Source organism: Dryobates pubescens, chromosome 13 (genome assembly GCF_014839835.1).
Source record: "Dryobates pubescens isolate bDryPub1 chromosome 13, bDryPub1.pri, whole genome shotgun sequence".
NCBI classification, from domain to species: domain Eukaryota; kingdom Metazoa; phylum Chordata; class Aves; order Piciformes; family Picidae; genus Dryobates; species Dryobates pubescens.
This window is the reverse complement of record NC_071624.1, coordinates 5,827,748-5,847,764: the sequence shown is the minus strand read 5'-3', so window position 1 is coordinate 5,847,764 and position 20,017 is coordinate 5,827,748. Positions and strand designations below refer to the sequence as shown.

The 20,017-nt window shown below is 43.1% G+C and overlaps 2 protein-coding genes across 4 annotated transcripts in view; one reads left to right on the top strand and one right to left on the bottom strand.

The window, feature by feature from the left end:
* The window catches only part of LIMS2 (LIM zinc finger domain containing 2), a 33,028-nt gene that overhangs the window by 146 nt on the left and 12,865 nt on the right, over positions 1-20,017 (top strand). Inside the window, exons 1-4 of one of the 3 annotated variants that reach the window (XM_054166276.1) lie at positions 2,547-2,686; positions 16,948-17,107; positions 17,927-17,993; positions 18,300-18,420. In XM_054166276.1, coding sequence (XP_054022251.1) covers positions 2,676-2,686; positions 16,948-17,107; positions 17,927-17,993; positions 18,300-18,420 — 359 coding nt within the window. In that variant the 5' untranslated portion in view covers positions 2,547-2,675. Of the gene's footprint in view, positions 1-2,546; positions 2,687-6,247; positions 6,352-16,947; positions 17,108-17,926; positions 17,994-18,299; positions 18,421-20,017 lie in introns of those variants that run through there. The other 2 variants (XM_054166277.1, XM_054166278.1) reach the window with 2 other exon arrangements.
* SFT2D3 (SFT2 domain containing 3) lies at positions 20-836 on the bottom strand. The gene has a single exon (XM_054166283.1). The coding sequence runs from the start codon at positions 792-794 to the stop codon at positions 111-113; it is 684 nt and encodes a 227-aa protein (XP_054022258.1). The 5' UTR covers positions 795-836; the 3' UTR covers positions 20-110.

Sequence of the window (20,017 nt, the reverse complement as noted above, 5' to 3'; positions counted from 1 at the left end):
TGAGTCGGTCAGTCCCCCGTCCAAGTCCCACTGGGCTGCGGCCAGTCCTCCCGCAGTGGTGCAGGGCTCACCCCGGCAGCGCTTTGCCGTGGCGGCGGCGACGCCAGAGCTCACACCGGCAACGCTTTGCCACGGCGGCGCAGCACGGCGCTAAGCAGGCCGCCGAGGCGCCTTAGGCCGGCGGCACCTCCGGGCAGCAGAGCCAGGAGCGCGGCGGCGGCCGCTCCCAGCTGGACGGCAGCGCCCAGAGCCGTCAGGAGGGTGCTGCGCAGCCCCAGCGCCGCATAGAGAGTGCCACCGAGGGCGCCGAGGTAGAGGAGGAAGCCGCGGCTGGGCTCCCGTAGCAGGCGGGTGGGCCCACGCAGTAGGGCAGCGGCGCCCAGGGCGCAGACCGAGCCGAGGGACCAGAGCAGTGCGAATTTGCGGGCGCGGAGCAGCAGCAGCGGCGCGTACAGCGCAGCGAGGCCGAAACAAACAGCAGCTAGTAGCAGGCACAGCCCGCTCCCGACCAGCCGCTGCCAGCGCGACAGTCCGGGCAAGCAAGGGTCCGCCTCGGCCGCCCACGGCCAGCCTGAGCCCGAGGCCGAGGCCGAGCTAGCCGCCGTGGAGAGAGAACCGCGGCCCGGCGAGAAGGGGTTCAGCGTGCCTAGCCAGGCCCCCAGGCCGCCGCTCCCGGTCTCCTCTTGCGAGCAACCGGCGGGCGGCGACGCAGGGGCTATGCTGGAGCTGCCGGCGGTGGTAGCAGCTTTCGACTGCGCGAGGTACTCCTGCAGCTGCCGGCCCAGGTCCGCCATAGCGAGGCCGGGTGTGCTGTCGGGCACTACGCCTCCCGCCCCACCGCCATCTTGCGTAGTAGCTGCATCCGGGTCACCGGCCATCTCGTGCCGCCCGCCCTGCGTGTGGCGGCGCGTGCGCGCTGCGAGTGCCGCCGTTCCCGCGCCTGCCGGGCCTGGCTTGCCACCCGTGACTGCTGCCACCCGTGACTGCTGCCACCCGTGACTGCTGCCACCCGTGACTGCTGCCACCCGTGACTGCTGCCACCCGTGACTGCTGCCTTCCGCCTCCTCACCTTAAAACCGAATTTGCCCGACCGGCGGATCCGAGAACTTGTCGGGGAGGGGCGGCCTAGCGGGGCTATGTCACTTTTGGAGGCAGATCCTGCTTCCGCTGCTGCTAATGAGGCAAGTGAAACAGCTTGGGAGCAGTAACGGTTTCAGCAGCTGGAAAGAAGCTGGTGGCACATTAATAATGCGGATGGGCAAGAGCGAGATGATACTTGAGGCTGATAGAGCCCACAAGTAGCCCTACGGGATGTAGTAAAACAGATAAAAAGATTGCCTGGGATCGAATCCTGGTGGCTGGGTAGTAGTTGGAGGCCTGTGCCTGGTCCTCCCAACACCCTTGGCAGCCCCTGGAGTCTTCTCACCTATTCAATACCTGCTTCTCGAAAGGAAAGCTGCAAGAGCAGATGCATGTCATGTTAGTGCCCAGAATAATTACACCAAGAGAGACTACAGACAGAGAAAATGACCTGTTCATTACTGTGTGATCAAGCTGTTTATTAATAAGATTACCTTCTACCCTTAACTGACTGTTAACCCAAATAAGAACACCTAACTTAGTTCTTCACCATAATTTAAATAAGCAATTTAAAACAAACAAAACCAAAAACAACCCGAATGTAACATCCACGATTATAAACATTTACCACAGAGCAGAAAAAAAGATGTTTGAACAGTCAAGTAGCAGAATGGAGTTTCCTTCGTCAGTCCCAAGCGTGCAACAGTATCTGTAGCAATGGCGAGTCACATCATATTAAGCTACCTTGCAAGATGCAAGTAAAGTTTGAAACCGATTTTGGGTAGAGCTCCCTGGCCCATTTGCTGGATCACTTGGTACCCGTTTAGAGAATATAAAATTCTCTAAAGTGCTCAGGACAAAGTTTGATCATTGGCAAGATGAGATTAGACACTATTGAAAACATCACAGTTGGAAAGTTCCTCTTTAGGGAATGTGAGCCTTCTTTTGGCAGTGAAGGATGCTATCTAACCACTTTGTAGAAGGTAGCTCTCCAGAGGTGTCTTCTACTGCACTGGGAATAAAACTTACTACCAAGTTGTTATCCCCTCGCCTCGGGGATGTGTGGTGGGTGTATCATCCTGGCACAGCAGGCTTTTGGAAACACGGCAGCTTCTTTGTCCACAGGGAAAAATGTTACATCAGTGAAATACATGTCAGATATAACTGTACGCCAGGTAACGGTTCCGTGATGAAACCACACCATCAGCAAGCATCTCCCCTCTCCCTCCCGGGCTCCTAGCAGCTGCCTAAGCGTTTACTCCCAGGTGGGGCGAAGCGGCTTCTGGGCAGCCCGGCAGCCGTTCTCCCGGGCCCGCGGGGTCCGGGTAGGAGGGTGGCAGGCAGGCCCGCTCCGCAGCCTTGTTACTCAGTATTTTTTTTCCTTTATAGGAAAAGTATGCGCGGGGCCTGGCGGGGATGCCCTGAGTCACCAGGGGCTGCGGCTCCCGCCCACGCCCAGGGGGCCCGGGACGCTGTCGGGCCGGGGCGTGGTTTCTGATGCCCGCCGGGGCTGGAGCCGCTGCGCCGAGCCGAGCCGCCTGTCCCGCCTCGAAGCCCCTCCGCCATAGCCCGGTGCTAGCTGGGGGCTCGCCGCCATGACGGGCAGGTAAGGCCAGGGCGCGCAGCCTGGCAGGGGAGGCCCGGGGAGCCCGGCTGGCGGGGGGTCAGTCCCTCATCCTGATCCCGATGTGCTGTCCCTGCCCTTCCCCACCCTTGTGGCAGGCTGTGGAGGGTCGGGAACAGCCCCTGTGTACCTTGGGTAGCACGGTGGTGCTCCCGGTAGGAAGCAGTCGGGGGAGAGCTTCAGGCGGAGCGGGGCGCACTGAGGCCGGGGAGGCCAGCTGCCGAACCAACGCCGTGCCTTGGTAGAGTCAGAAAACTGACCTCGTGGAAGAGCAGAGCTCTGTGCTTTACTCCTGTATGGACATGCTGCGGTGGGAAGACTAGAAACAGAGTTGGGAAGGAGCAGTTGTGGATCTGAGCAGTGTCTGCCTAGTAGCCGGGCGCTGACAGCCCCCTCCCGCTGTGCCAGGCAGTTCGGGGCCCTTCGAACTGATCTGACGCTACTTCTCTGCCCACACATTCAGCCTCTACTTAGGGCTCACCTTGGAGTTACATGTTCCAAGAGCTGTTTAAATCTGGAGCTTGGTTCTGCTCCCACACTGTCTGACTCTGGAAAACTCTGTAAAGTGCCGTAATTGGCAGATATGAGCGACAAAACAGTGGGGAAAGCATACACGGGCGTCTTCAGAGGGTTTGCACAAATGCTTGTGTCTCTGATCACTTTGTTCTTCCATCTGTGAAATAAAGCCATAGACATTATGAAGCGGTTTATGAAATTATATGAAGCGGTTTATGAAAATAAGCTTGCTTTTGTAAAATGTCTTGAAGATGCAAAGCATGGAGAAGCAAGATTAAAGTTAGTAGGGTGCCTTTTCTTTTTGACAGCCATCCTCTTGAATTGTTACCGTTACTATTATCCTGAAGAATTGCTCTTCCTAACTAGGAATGCTGAAATGGATCCACAATAGTTTGTGTATTTATTTTTCCATTTCTGTAGTCTTGATATTTGCATTATGCAGTTTCTTATGATTATTTGATGTAGATCACATCTGGTGGGTTGTTACCTGTGAGAACGTTCATAGCAACTGTTACAGCCTCATCTCTTATTTGGGTGAGTGCTATTTTTGCTTTCCGTGGTGACATTAATGTTGATAGGTGGGTAGCTGTTGCAGTAAGTGTTCAAAACGCTTTCTTTTGCCTCCTGTCTTTAGATTTTTTTTTTCTGTCTTAATACCCTATTGTATCTTCTTCTGATATGTAGAACAGGTGTGGTTTTACAAGTTTGCATTCATTTCCTCACAGCTGGAGGAAGACTCACCAGTCTTAGATGTTCACAGGTCATGGGCACTCCTAAATGGGGCGCAGGTAGGAAAGAGCTGGGGAGGACTAAGGGACTATGGCTGTATGAACCCAGCTGATTCTCTATTTATAGAGCTGTGGTGTAGTGCTGTTGAGTACTTGTGTACCTCAGGTGAAGTCACTCAGCTGCAGAGGGCAGTGGGAAATGCTTCTGGGCAGTAATCCTTGTGGTCTTTACATGCATCCTCAGAAACCTGCCTGTTAAGGTAAAGCACTGTCTTAAGTGAGATGCTCCGATGTGAAGTGTAAGGCTTGATGGAGAGTTCCAAGGCAGTTGAGGTACTGCAGTGCAGAGGTCTTCAAAATAACACAGGATTTCTGCCTCCGTTTCCTGAGATATTCTTCAGAGGGTTGCTAACACAAGCAGGCCTTGGCTTTAGCTTTTGAAAATTGAATACAGGTATTATTTAATGCTTCAAAATATATTTGCCCTGGAAAGTTAGTGAGCTATGGCAATGTTTAAATTTCTATCTGCCATTGTGCTTGGGACAGAATGATCAACTGTTCTACCAGAGACATTTATCATAGCTGTAATTCAGTGGACTTTACCTTGCCAATAGAGTAATCCTTTTAGAGTAGCAGCTTCCCAGCAAAACAAAACCTGTACTTTCCTAGCGTCTGTGCAACGTCGCACTGCTCAGCACTTTGCATGACCAAAGCTCTTTGGCAAGTACTGTGTTTAGTATTGTTTTCAGGCTAGAACAGACTCCTAAGTCATTAGAAAGAACTGGGGATCGGGAAAGTACTTCCTCAGATCCGCCACTACAACTCACTCAACTGTGGGCAGATGTTCGATGTTTGTTACATGGTAATTCTTAAAATCTCTGTGCATTATGTAATCAAGTCTTCTCCAGCTTTTGAGATTCAGTGCTGTGGAAGGAGATGAACTGTTCCACAACTGCAGCATCCCCTCAACACTGTTCAGCGAACCTTCCAGAGCTAGGAACATGACATAAATGTGCCTCAGGTTCTGAAACTGTTCAGGGGAGGGACGATTTTGGTGTGTTGCAGTGTGTTAAAGCGAGGATGACTGGAGAACATGAAATGTTTGCATTATCTTTTTCACACCTTTCTTGTCAAATAGAAACACAAAAGGGCTCACTTCTAGGTCCCATGATTACTGATGCATTGTTAGTAATTAATATGATTAAAAATAACTCCCTTTTTGTTCATCAGTGTTCTGTCCCATTTAGCTGCAGAAGGTATCTTCTAAACTGAAATAGCTGCAGTAATTCAATTTACTGATTTTTTTAGCATTAGGGAAAAATATAATTCAAGAATTTTTTTCTTTCGGTGTGTCCATAGTAGAAAATTGTTAAAAAGAAACGATTATTTAGCAAATTGAAATACCAGCTATGTAAAGAATTATGTTGTTGCAAGGAGAGGGTTGTGTTTTATTAGAGAAAACCAGTAAGTAGGTGATTGTAATTTGCAGATTACAATTCTGACTGCCACATCTTGGCTGAACTATTTTATTTGTCTATCTTGACTAAAGAAGCTGTTGCAGTTCCTAATTCTAAGAGCAGTCTGTGGTTTAAAGGGATGCTGTTAAAAAAAAAAATCACCCTTTGAATACGTGTATTCTAACAAAGGTGCAAAGATAATAGAACAGGAAGAAATTAGAGGTATACCTATTTCAGCTTTAGTAAGTTTCATGTTGTTTTAACTACATTTGGAAATAAATTCTGCGTAAGAGATAAATATGTTGGATATAAAGATAGTTTCTAAGCAGCCTTTCTGTACTTTGCAGTGTTGAGAAATACAGTTTATGTGATTTCTAGTGCCTGTAGTAGTAGACTACAGTACTTCTTTACCAGTAAATAAGTGAGGACTGCTTCTATAATTTGTATTTGATGTGTTTATTCCATTTCTGCATCTTGATCATTGCCTTTTCAAGCAAGTAAAGGGTTTTAGGGAAGGGAGGGTTTGGTGGTTGTTTCTTAATGTGCATCACCCTGTTTTCTTTGTTAGTTTTGATGGATTTATTCCTAAGAAAGAGAATCAGTGAGTGGTAAACAAAACATTGTCAAATGTCCGAAGCAGGAAAATAAACCAGAATTAAGATAATTTCCTTTAAGACTTCACTGCTGTGGTGGTATTAGAAAATATAAAGGTAAAAAATGCCTGTGCTGTTTTATGTTGCCTTTAGAAACTAATCTAATACAAAGCTGAAGGAAAAATGTTTCCTAAGTGCATGTTTCAGGGCATAATTATTTTTGTAAGAATTTGTTGTTATCACTATACTTGGTCTAATTGGGATCTGGATACGCCTATGTACTTCCTGCAGTCAACAAAGAAGAACAGCTGCCTTTGCAGATACGCTTATTGATTGTTCCTAATCCAGTTGAGGTAAGAAATAAGAGTATATTATTTTTGATCAGGCTAGTGCTTGACTAGATGCTTTCTGAATCAGTGCTGTGCATGTGCTCCATTTTATGAAGCAATTGCAAATAAAATGGTTTGAAGTGGGAGGAGGGAACATAAAGGTCGATAATACTAGGAAGGTTCTTGGTGCTGCATCAGACTAAGACATGTCTCTGAGATACAAGCAGCCATTTCTAGTATGGACTGAAAAATTTCTTTAATCTTATTATCTTTCTATCTAACTCTGCTCTCTGGAGCTCTCTGGGTAAATCTTAACTTGCTGGAGGGTCTTAGCAGTCTGTTCTGGGGACATTAGAGGTGCTTCTCTGAGAACTGCTTGTTAATGCCTAAAAGAAGTCTAGCTGCTTTCTTCTCTGCTTTGGCCCAGAAAGTAACTAGCTGTAAGATTTTTGGCATCGACCCTGTCTCTTAAAAGTATTCTTTCAAGAAGGAAAGGAAAACAAACCTGTGCATTTTCACTCTTCATGTGCAAGGCAGCCAGAGAGGAGTGAGCGAGCTTGTATTTAAGTGTAGCAAGACGGGATGGTTATTGTTTTGATGTTTTTTTCCTTCCATCCACTTATCTTCCCTTTTGAAAAGAAAAGGTCATTTTTTTTTGTGGAGGAGAGGTTATTTGAAAGCCAATAAAATCATGTCATATGAGTCAGAAGTGTAAAAGCCTAGGTGTTTGAATGAGAAGATTTTTAGCCAGGGCTATTAAAGTTAAGCAAGATTAATGTTGTGGTGACTTCACTTTTAGCACAAAACAAAATATTAAAAGGTGATTTGATAGTACATCTTACAAATGTTTTACTGCTCTAGAATGTAAAAAGATTGGCAAAAACACCCATTATGGAGGACTTTTTTTTTTTTCCTCTGCTTCATTTAAGCCACTATGTAGAAATGGATAAAGCAGGCATAGTCTGAAATAAATGATAGTGGCAGATTGCTCTCAGGGTTCAGGAGCCTAAAACCCCCAGTGAAATGTGGGGTGGATTGTAGCTTTTGAGGTTGCTGATTTAGGGTTTTGCAAGTGTTATTTGTGCCTTTCTGCTGGGTCTCAGTAAACCCTTCTGTTTAAATGACAGAAGGGTTCTCTACTGGTTAATACTCGTGTAGTGAAGTCATCACTTCTCTTTTTTCTCCTCTCTAGCTTGCCAGATTGTAGTCATGGAATTTATTTCACTCTCATGGTACAAAAATTCTCATTTTTTTATAATGTAGTAAACAATAGCTTGTTGGTAATGGCTCTTGAGATTCATGGTGATGTTGATCAAATGACATTGACTCAGATGCTGCCATCTACCACACCTTTGTTCTGTTAAAAACTGACTCCTATATTCTCAAATTTTTAGTCTTTTTATCCCTGTACACAGGGCCAAGCTATTTATGCTGTGTGATCCATTCCTCTCTTCCAGGGTGGGTGGAGAAGGGGGTGGTTGAAAGGGCAAACTCTTGTTAGAAGGCCCTGTTCAGTTCCTAGCAGAGAGCTTTGGAGGCTGGAATGCCAAATATGTTCCTTTCCTTCTTCCTGACCTTCTGCTGTATGCCACTTCTGCAGGCTGGAGAGTGTCTGGAGAGCAAAAGTCTTCATGGTTTTGTTTCTTGAAATATCCTGTATCCAAATGTGAGGAACAGTTCTGTTGTTTGTGATGTCCCTAAGACACTGTGTGATGCAGAGGCCTGCGGGGAACCACCTTAGAGATGCCAGGGTCAGATAACTAATCTGCGGTAAACGACAGTGCTCATTGTCGAGAGTTCTAACAGTGTGTTTTGATTTTCTGTGTTTCTGCTTATTTGATCAGAAAGTCTTCTTAAATTAAGTGTTTATTATTCGAAGAGTCAGGATTTATTATTTTTTTTAATCTCCTGAAATGGATGCAGTTAGATTATGCCAGTCTTAACAGAGAATGAGTTGCTGCTGTAAGCTCTCAATGTGTTGGCTTGAATAGGTAATTACTAGCAGAGTGCAGGAAAATGGTTGTCTGATCTTTGAGGCAGTAGCAGAGTGGCGGATAGATTGCAAGAAACAATGCTGGAGCAGGGGTCTATGCATCCTGCAGTAGCTCTTCTAAAATGTAAAGGCAACTCCCAAAAGGAAGGTGACTCATTGAACATCAGCCTTGCTAGTGTTCGCTCCAGTTGTCTCTCTGCATTCCCCTCCACAGTGGCATTGGGTGCCATGGCTGGCCTGAGACTTCAGGGGCTGGCATCCTCCAAACTTTATCAGCGCCGTCAGGATCGGCTAAGTGGCACAGGGTCACTCCCGAGCAGCAGGACAGAGAGAGCAGCTGGGATGCATGGGTATGTCTCTGAGATGAAGGGAATGGTGGTGTTGAAGCATTTTCCAGGTTGGATAGATGTTCAGTTTTGGTGGTGGGGCTTTTTCATTTAAGGCATGAATTGTCTGCATGCAGCCAGAGGGGATGAAGTCTGTTTATTTTGATTTCCAAGTAGATTACAAAGGAAAGGACTTTCCTGATGAGAAAGCTTTCGGTTTTTAACAATAACAGGAAAGTGACAATGAAGAGCCTTTCCCGTTTGGAAGCACTGCCCTAGACTGTTCAGAACCAACATTAATGCTAGTGTTGTTAATGGTGAAGTGTGTAGACACTGTGGGAATAAAGAAATGGCCAAATGCTGTAATTTTTCAACACATTGATAAAATTCCTTGGTTTTTAGGACTTAGTAGCCCTGAACAGCCCTTACAGCTTCACCTATACTGTTGATAGCAAGCTAATTGATTTCAGGTTTTATGAACAACTTCCATCTAGCAGAACCTGAAGCTTTGAGTGTAGCTGCTTCTTGAAGTTACTTAGAACATGTCAAACAAGTCTGCCCAAACAATTGGAATTGAATGGAATAGGACCCAGACACTGGATTGCTTGATTTACTAATTCCTTCTCCTGTGGTTCGGATTAAAATTTTACTTAGCAGTTTTCACTGAAGTTAATTTTGGGCAGGAGAGAATTAACAGGAATGAAATAAAACTTAGTTTCTTGCATTTTGGGAGAACTATGACCTGGAGCAGCAATATAGGATCTGAAGTCTGTGTCTCTAGGAAGAGCAGTGAGCATGCAGGAGAGGAGATTGTTTTTCTAGCAGTCAGAAGTCTTGATTTTCAGTCATTTCATGTCAGGACGTAGACCTGATCTTTGCCTTTAACTGAAGAATTGATTTGGCTTCTCAGTTTGAACTTTGTATCCCTCACTAAAGCCCTACTTTTCCTGCTTTTCCTTTAGCCTATAAATACTAGTTAGCTGGTAAATTTTCAGTTTTTCCTGCACAAAGCTGTGCTTAGTGAGGAGGGGAGTAATGAAAGGAATGGTGATGCCATTGATTATGAGAGGATGCTGTTCAGGAAGAGCGATGAGCATAGAGGGATCTGTGAGAGAAGAGAAAATAAGCATTGGAAAGGCAACAGTGGAACACAAACAGCAGTGTGAACTGCAGGTAAGGGAGGGTGAGGAGACAAATGCACAGCCATAGTCACATTATCAAAATGTAGTTTGCTTTTGGCTACTAACCTGTATGAGCCTTCTGGAAAGAAGGTAGAAGGCACAATATTTTTTTCCCCCTGATTTCCAATTCTATTTTCTAATTATTTTCTTTTTTTTAATCTTAATTTGTAAACACAGCAGAGACTTTTCAAGCTGTGATTTTGTTTCTTTATTTTTTTTTTCTCTCTCAAGTACATGTACTTAATCTGCTATGCATGAAGAGTGACCTGTTCTGAATGGCATGTCTGTAGTGCTCAGCTCTACACTCGTTTGGTTTTGTGGGAGAATAAGGTTGGTTCTTGTTTGCCTTCTGTGTCAGTTAGATTTCAGGAACTGGAGTTGGTTGTTTGGAAAACGCTTATCTGTTTGAGACTCCTCTTTTCAAACCTTTACTATTAAATGTGCTGTGAGTCTGCTGGAGGAGGTGATCTGGGCAGTACTGGCATAGTGATGCTGACAATGATACTTCTTCAAGTGTACTGCATCAGGCTTGGGCATGTTAGTAAGTCTAGGAGGAGTGGAGTGAGGAGCTTGCTCTGAAATAAAACACAACTAGGACTGCAGGAATATGATGCTAGGTAAGAGAATGCTCCAGGCCTGCTATTGTGCTGTGTTGAAGGAGGGAAGCTGTGTGTGTGTTGTCATGACGCATGTGCAGAGCAAGGCAGACTGTGCTTGCATATAAGCTGTACACTGACAAGACTTTTAATAAGGCCAGGCTGGTTTGGAAGAAATAATTTTTGTAGCTGGCAGCTACATTGGGGGGGGGGGGGGGGAGGGGCAATACCTGGATAGGTAAATTGACCACATTTTTCACATCCTAGTTCTCAAAGCAAAGCAAGCAGAAAGGTATGCATTTTGGTTTTACTCAGTGGATGACAGTGCTGAAGATTATAATGTGTTTAGGAATTTTACCTCCCAAATTATTTGCATTTTATCCACAGCTTTTGAGCTACTGGTAGTTTTTCCTTCTGTCTTCTGATAGGTCCTCATAGTTTCCATCTTTTCTTCAGGCAAATGAAAGTAATAATAAAAGCAGTGTTGCTGCTAGCTGATGATAATCCATGAAAACATTTGGGAATTAACTGTTTTATCAGTGCTGGTGAACAAGCATGACATGTTAGCTCCTTTGAGATAATGGAAGTGAAGAAGAGAAAAATTCAATGTATAGAAGAAATCATTTATCTAATAGATATTGTGGCTGAAGTGGCACAGGCTTGATAATAATCTGTATACAAGTTATAATCTGTATTAAACCTGTACCATTCTTCATGTTGTTGATGTTTCCCTGGGCTGAGTGAACACTGCTGAATGTGAACGTTACACTGAAGAAATGGGAATTATTTTCCTTTTCCCCACATTTTATGACAAGTTTAGTAATAACCTCAGAGAAGTTAAATCAGTTTGGGAAGATTGGCTGGATAAACATCAGTTGCAGCAAAGGAGATTTTGGAAGAATGAGAAGGGTAGTTGAGGGCTGTTTTTCAGAAGTTCATGAAGAGATACCCTTCTTCTTTCTTTTTTAAATCATTATCTGTGAAATTAATCAGAAAGTCCTGGCAAATTTTAATTAAAGCCACAAAACTTCTACCATGCTAGGGGATGGGTAGAAATCTGTGTCCTGGATTCCTCTGATTTTTATCTCAGCTGCTGGCATCTGTGAATCTACGGTATACACAGTGGGTGACAGCTTTCTAGGTTTTTGAATTTTCACCATCCTAGGCATCTTGTATATGTATACATGCTAGAAATTACCATCTAAATGTTGCCATATCATGATATCTTTTGTATACACTAGTTTCTACTGGCAGACCAGAAGGAGCATAGAATACTTTTCTGGGATTCCCTAGAGGTTTGGACAACGTCCAGGGCTGCCGTATCTTGAGATGTCTTCTTTTCTTTTTCTACTATCTATCTGTAAGGCTTTTGGTTGTTGCAGCATTGAAGTAATTCTTCATTTAGCAATGTGATGGAAAACAATCTTTGACACTAAAACCAAAAGGGTTTAGATTTGAAGAAAACTGATAGGTTTTATTTTGGGCTTTTGTGACCGAAGCTCTCCTTGTCTCTGCAGTTTCTTGAACTTGATAGAGCCTGAGTCTGTTCATCTGTTCTCCTGGTTGTCTGGTTTGGTTTGTTTTGTCTTGCATCCATGCTTAAGATGCTGAATTCTGCTAACAGAATAGAATCATAAAGGTTGGGAAAGACCTCCAAGGTAATTAAGTCTGTTAACACTGCCAAGCCACCAATAAACCATGTCCTTAAGCACCACATCTGCATGTTTTTTGAATGCTTTTAGGGGTGGTGACACCTACCTTGCTACAACCTCCTTTCAGGTAGTTGTGGGGAGACACAACAGCTCTCCTCAGCCTTCTCACTGAATAAGGTCAGTAGTGCAAAGGCTGGAGCTTCTCTTCTGCTCTCTTCTTTAGTAATATAGGACAAATTTCCTGAGTCTGTATGAGGGAAAAAAAAGCATGACATTTACCAGCCCAAATATATATAAAACCACTGGTTTTGGAAGATAGATCCAAACTTACTTGTTATAGGAAGTGATATGGGAAGGTAAAACGCTTTCAAATCTTTCTACAGCACATGTACCAGTGGCAGAGAATGATTTTCCCAGTTAGCTCTCACTTCTTATAAAGAGGTAATTTTTCCTTTTTTTTTCTTTTTGAGAGCAATGCTGACATTTTATAGTAAATACTTCATGGAAGTCAAAGCAGGAGAAACCCACACTTAATTCTTGTGGTAAATAACTGATTTCTGTAACTCGGTTTCTTTGACAAAGTTATTTTGTTAAAGATACAGCATGTAATAGTGAAAGATTGGAAAAAATTGTTTGAGCAACTGGTATTTGTGGGGTTTGCACAGGACAGGATAACTTCAGGATGTTGAGCTGATAATCGTGTTTTTATAGCCTTTCCTGTCTTTGTGTCACCAGCTTATTGTTAAAACAGAGGAAGATTCTGTATTTTACTGAATTGCAAAAAATCAATGAGCAAACAGAACACAAGAAGCACTCCACACTAGGGACTGTCCTTTGTTGGAAGGATTCAGATCTCAGTATCTTATGACTGCCACTGTAAGTCAAACTCTCTTGGTCACTCTTGTTACCACCATCAGAAGAATAGTTTTTTGTGTTGTTCTTTCTCTCCCCATGCTGCTGGCAGAAGTGTTTTTTCAGCAGTGTAGTAAATTAAATTGTAAAACTACTCTGAATTAGAACTGTCCTCCCTCCCCCTTCCAGCCTTGGTTAATTTTAACCTTGAGCTAGCTGAAGGAATTCTTGGTTTTGCCCAATGAAGAGGGCACACAGAGGTATGTAGTTGAGGGAGGTAAAGTATGGCATACATGAAAGTAAAACTTCTGAATAAAAGCAAAACTGTACTTCTAGGGCAATGCTGAAGTTGCAAATTTTGGCTTGAATGTAATAAAAGAATAAAATCGCTTAAGTTAAAAAGGATGCAAAGTCACAAATTAAAAGAGAGCAGAAATGCAAATCTTGAGCTATGGTTATCAAAGAGCCACAGCTGCTGGTTTGTATTACAGGAGACACATTGGTCAGTAGCTGATGTGTGATTTAGTCATCTCCTGTGAGGCCCTCCCCAACAAATTTCTGTTGGGTTGTAGCTGAGGCAGAGAACTGCATTGTTTTGTGCACAGGGCCTTTTTTTTTTTTTTCCTGGACTAATAATTTCTGTCATGTATGAGTAACAAGTCACAAGCATTATTAGCTCATTTGCAGTGTGGTATTTCTTGGACAGCTCAGACTGTATCGTGACCACCTTTCCTATGCCTTACAGGAAATCTTGTCAGCATCAGCCAAGTTCTTCTAGCTCAAACATTTTGGGGAATTTTGTAATGTTTTCCATTTCCATGTCTTTGATGTGCTTGTTCTATGCTGTTCTGCAAAATCTTTAGCCATTTTCCACTGTGTATCACGTTCTGCTGTTAAAACATTATTTGAATATCTTGACCAAAATTCCACAGCTAAGAATTGGACTTTCGGCATCACTGTGTATCAGCAGAATGATAAGTGAACTCTTGGGACTCTTCACATTCTCTTGCTTTTGCAAATGAATGAGGTAAATTAATTTTCTGAGAGTTAAAAATTAAATCCAAATTTGTACTTCATTGTGGAGGTAGACAGGGAGAACTCAGGACAAGAGTACATTTGACTTTCACTAGGAGTTTTGGTTTCCCAATAGATTTTATATGGTTTAGAAATTAGGGTTTACTGTGATCTTACTCTGTCTTGACAGCTCTCAAATGGTAGTTTCATAATGGAGGCTGCTTTAAGCCTTATTCTTACGAGCAAGTCCAAACATCTTAATTATCTTTCTCCCTAACACAACCACACGACTTGAATCTGAATCTCTCCCAGGATAAGCATATGCAGTAGTGTTGGTGTGAGCTATCAAAGCTGTGGTCTTGCATTGTGCTCTGTGCAGGAACATGCCTGTGTGGGACACAGGCAGTAGTGGCTGTGTTCTGCTGTTGTCTGGGTGGTAGCTCTGCTCTGACAGAGTTCAGCCAGCTGGTAGTTGGCAGTGGCAGGGTGGGTGCTCATCCTTTCCAAGAGTGCCATAAAAGTCAGGTTGGAGAAATAGCTTTAAAAAAAAAAAAAAATCAGGATTTTTAGAATGTTGATTCTATGTTTCTAAAGCAAAAACTTCTAAGAAACATAATATTGGATCAAGCTTTGGTGTTAGTGTGTAGGAAGAAATGCCACTGTGTGGGGAAACTATGAGACTCCCTGGAACACTGTTTTACCTGGGTTTCTTCTCTAACCTGGTGGAGCTTTTTCCACTGGTGTTGACATGAAGCTTTCTTAATCATGGCTGCTAGCTAGCTCAAGCCTTGGGATTCAGGCATCAAAGTTTTCAAGAGGGGAAAAAATACTTCATAGGGACATCATATTTTCAAGTTCTGGTACACATTTGGATGGTGTAATAGAATCTGGTGACTGAAAACTAAGGCAGTTAGGTCTCATCTTCACTGCAAACACTGGTTTTGTGCTGGCCGGTTCCTTTGGTCCTCTGTCAGGATGAAAATGTTTCTTTAACCTGTGATCTCTAGTGTATGAAATGACAGGATGTCCTGCTTGTCCATAATTCTGGTCCATGTCTGTTTTTTAAAGCTCCCTCATGCTACAGTAAGGAAACAAGTTGTAACAAATTTCTGCTAAATGAGTGCTTCATTCTTGAAATTATTCCCAAATCCTTTGGTCTTTGCCACTCTTGGAATTGCAATGGCAGAAAAAAATACACTTTCTTACTGAGCAGTCACTCCAGGTCACACACATAATTGTACAGGCTGCAGATGTGATACATTGGGCTCAGCTGAAGCACAGGGCTTGGGTTTGTAGCTGCTGCCTGCAGTGCTGCCTACTCATTCTGGTGCTCAGAGAACAAAGCTCTGGAACACAAATTGTGGCATTTTTGTAGGGTTGTCTCTAACCAGAGGCAATAGAATTTTCTGCTACTGACACATGCTTATTGAATTACTGCTTCTGTAAAGAGGTTTGGAAAGTAAGCTCATCAGGTTGTAGAATAACACTAATGATGGAAATTCAGTTCACAGAATCACTGACTATTAGGCTTGGAAGAGACCTCTGGAGATCCTCAGGTCAAACACCCCTGCCAGAGCAGGGTCACCTAGGGCAGGCTGTACAGGAGCACATCCAGGAGGGTTTTTAGTCTCCAGAGGAGACGACTGCACAACCTCTCTGGGCAGCCTGTTCAGTGCTCTGTGACCCTTACCATAAAGACATGTTTCCTTGTGTTGAGGTGGAACCTCCTCTGTTCCACCTTGTATGCATTGTTCCTTGTCCTATCACTGGGCACAACTGAAAAGATACTGGCACCTTCTTCTTGACACCCACCCCTCAGATATTTATAGATGTTGATACAATGCCCTCTCAGCCTTCTCAAGACTGAACAGCCCTTCTTTCTCCACAGGAGAGGTGCTCACGTCCTGCAATCATTCTCATAGCTCTCCATTGGACTCTCTCCAGCAGATCCCTGTCTCTCTTGAATTGGGGAGCCCATAACTGGACAGAGTATTCCAGGTGTGGTCTTACCAGGGCGGAGTAGAGGTGGAGGGGAGCCTCCCTAGACCTGCTGAACACAGTTTTCTTGATGCACCCCAGGATACTGTTGGCCCTCTCAGCCACAAGGGCATCTTGCTGTCTCATGGATAACTTGCTGTCCATTCATTGGGGCTCCAAGGTCTTTCCTTATGGAGCTGCTTTGCAGCAGGACAGCCCCTAGTCTGTACTGGTCCCTGGTGTTATTCCTCCCCAAATGCAGGATTCTGCGCTCTTCCTTACTGAACTTCATGAGGTTTGCTTTCACCCAGGTCTTACATTTCATGTTTACACTATGTGCTTCAGGAAAACTACAACACAAATATTTCGGAGCTGTTTAACAGACTGTAATTTTTTCACCAATGAAACTTGTATCTTTCCAATCATAGAATTCAGAAGGTGCCCAGAAAGCATAAAATAGTTTTTCTATATCTGAAAGTATTACAATATTGTATTTTTATGTTATTGGACAGACTGGTGGTTCAGAGAAAGACCACACTGCAAGAAGAAACTCTTGACTCTTTCCTTACGGTTTTTCTCTCCCCATTTGGACATGTGATATATGATTTGAAAACTGCATTCTCTTAATGTATGGAAAACTTGGATTACTATGATGGCAAGCATGAAAGTTTTGTGAAAGATGTTAAGGCCATTCCACTTTATACGGGAGATAGAGGCAACATCCTTTACATGATTTGCAAGTGTGACCTTGGTGGGTTTTTTTTAGCCCCACTTTGAGGAAATTAAGTGTTGTGTTTTCCAGAGAGAGTTCCCTCTTCTCATACCAATTTAACATGTTGACAGTTTCAGCTGTCAGGAAGACGGAGGCATTGTATGCAACTATTTTTTCAAGGAATCTTGTGCACATAAGCTGCTGGGTAGAGGGGAAAATGCCCTCTTAATTCCTGCATTGAAGAGGTGACATGCTATATTATATTCATGTGATTGGCTGTGACATTGCTGATGATCTTACTCTTGTCTTTATTCCAGTAATATGTCTGATGCTCTTGCAAATGCAGTATGTGAACGCTGCCAGACTCGATTTGATCCTGCAGAGAGGATTGTGAACAGCAATGGGGAGCTCTTTCATGAAAACTGCTTTGTCTGTGCTCAGTGCTTCCGTCAGTTCCCAGATGGACTTTTTTATGAGGTGAGCTCTCTTACTCTGTGTAAGAGACAATAAATAATTCCATTAAAATGCAAAGAATGAAGTGATAATTCTGTCAAAAATCTAGTTTTCTGTCTTTCCTGCATGCTTAATTCTTAGCCCTAAACCTTTGTTGCTGTTTTCTTGAAGGGCTTCCAACTTAATTTCCTTTTTTCTTGCATACTCCTTCCTATACATCAGTAACAATTGTGTGCTTGCTCTTTGGGTAAGAGGCAGTTTAAAAAGAAAGTGAAAAATGTTTCTTAATGTCTCTAGATATAAGCAAATCTTGGTCTTTATTTTTAGATGTTTTGTACCAAACATTTTCAATTGGGCAACTGAAATTGCTGAAACTATTTAAAAATTAGATTGAAGTATTTTACAGAATATTTGTGAGCACGTGTTTTAACTAACCCATTATTTTAAACATGCTGCATTCTTAATTTGCTGGGAGTTTTAGCCTCATGTGGGAGGAGTAGTTCTGAATTTTGAGTGGAAAAAAAAAAAAAAAGGTAAAACTGAAATTAAACCCACCTATAGGGAAAGAACTCTGAATACTTTAAGACTTTTACTGTTTTGCAGCAGCATTGCTTTCAATTTAACTGTTTGCTGCACAAATTCACCATGAGGCTGAAGCTATCTCTGGATATTTCTGTAAGAAAAGTCCTTAGGGGTTTCAAAAGCAGGTGATGGGGGACTAGAACTGGAAAACTTGACTGACCTTTACTAATTGGTAGTTTCAGTGGAAAAGCATGCAAAACTATCAAGAGGTAAGAGTAGCTCAGTTATTCATGAGGACTCCTTCTCTTGTTTTGGTCACAGTTTGAAGGTCGGAAGTACTGTGAACATGACTTCCAGATGTTGTTTGCTCCTTGCTGCGGTGAATGTGGTAAGAGATGGTGCATGTCAACACTGTGGGGTAACAGCTACAGAGCTTTGCAAACCTGCCACCATTGCAGTGACAGCCAGCCCTGGGCTAGGGTTGTTGAGGTCATTTTAAGGAGCAGGAGCTCTGGAGCATGATAAAAGCAGTGATTTGGGGTATGCTGATTGTGGGAATAATTGTTTGGGTCTTTTTTCGAGATTAGACTGTATCAGTTCTTCTGGAATTAAAGTGGAAGGGTTGTGAAGGGCAGTAGACTTTTGACAAGAATGTTTACTGTGTGCATCTCAAGGTCTTGCTTTCCTTTTGCAGGTGAGTTCATTATTGGGCGTGTTATCAAGGCAATGAACAATAACTGGCACCCAGAATGTTTCCGCTGTGAGCTCTGTGATGTAATACTTGCTGACCTGGGTTTTGTGAAGAATGCTGGCAGGTAAAACGGAGCAGGAGCTCTGAAATTTTTATCAGTATGTTATTGATACAGAGGTGAGGTGTTGAGAGCAGTTGATTAGTTGTACACTGAGAGATCAAGCTTGCAGAAGTACTGAAGAAGCTTTAAGGAGCAGCCTCTTAGGAATCATAGAATCATATCAGTTGGAAAAGACCTCTAAGATCATCAAGTGCAACCGTTGACTTACCACCACTATGGCCATTAAACCATGCCCTGAAGTGCCATGTCTTCATGTTTTTTTGATACCACCAGCTCCCTGGGTAGCCTGTTCCAATGCCTGATCCCCCCTCTTTCAGTAAAGAAATTTTTCCTAATATCCAAGGGCATGGGAAATGGAATAAAGAACAGCGTTCAGCCTTCATAAATAATGTGGTTTATATCCAGAAATATATAAATGAGTCTTGAACGTTGATTAATGCATTTATTTACGGAGTAAGAAATAAGTCATGAAAGGGAACTTGTACAAAAGCATACCAGAATAAGAAAATAAAGCAATCCAGCAGTTAGCAGACAGTGTTGCACAAGTCATACATAATTTCAGGCTTTCTTACTTCTTGAAAAAAGCCTAGTAGTTTCCTAGAGCTTATATTCTCACAAACTAAATGGAGGAGAAGGGAAGGAAAGGTTGTATACTTGTACCCTGTCCAGCAGGGAGTCTTCTCAACTGCCTCTTCCATCCTGCATGCAATTTCTGTGCCTTAATTTTTGGGGTTGGACATAACCATCAAAAGAAAATCAGTTAAGCTTGTTAAAACAGACTGTTGAGACAGCACCTGGGCGACTTTGGGAAATCAGCCAGGATTGAAGCACTTCAAGGAAGATAAAATATGTTTGATTTCATGATTTGCAGACCAAGTCTTGAATTGGAAGGAGTTCATTCCTCAAAGCACAGAAATGGGGTCTGTGTATGTATGTATCTGTACATAAAAAACATGATTCGGTCATATTATTTCCTATAATATTTGTCTCCATAGGATGGAAGTTGTATTCTAGTAACTATTACTGGAAACTCTTGAGTCCTTTTTCTCACTTCTCATTGTGCCTGGTCTTCCCTAATCTGCCTGTTATTTACAGATATTTTCCACTGAGTGCAATTTGTAGCAGTGAGGATAGTTAAGATAATTCTTATTTTATCTGTAGTGAAGGCATAGTCTTCCTAGATAGGACACCAAAAATAATTACAAAACACCTCAAAGATGGGAATCTCTTCTGGACAAAGGAAACTTTGCTTCTTCATATGCTTCCTTTTACTTCACTTTTGCTATTCGGGCTCATACTTTTTGATATGTAATAAAGATGTCATAAACAGCCCTTGTCCATTCTTTAGTTTGAGTTATCAGGATATCTAATGTTTTGTGGGGAACTACATAAAAGAGGCCATGCATTAAATGTTGTCAAACCTCTCTCTGCAGCTTTGGGACAGTGGCAGAGAGCAGATAGAAAAAACAGTGTGAAGCTAAGTGGTCTTTGCCAGCTCTGAATGCTGGGAAGAAGAAGAATTGTAAGATCTATCTTAATTCCAGTCCAGGTTGGGTGCATTGCAGCATTTAAGTTTTTTCTTTTCTTGCCACCATTTAGT

What these genes read in the sequence shown, in the direction of transcription:
- SFT2D3 (XM_054166283.1), bottom strand. Translation starts at nt 794, where the DNA reads ATGGCGGACCTGGGCCGGCAGCTGCAGGAGTACCTCGCGCAGTCGAAA.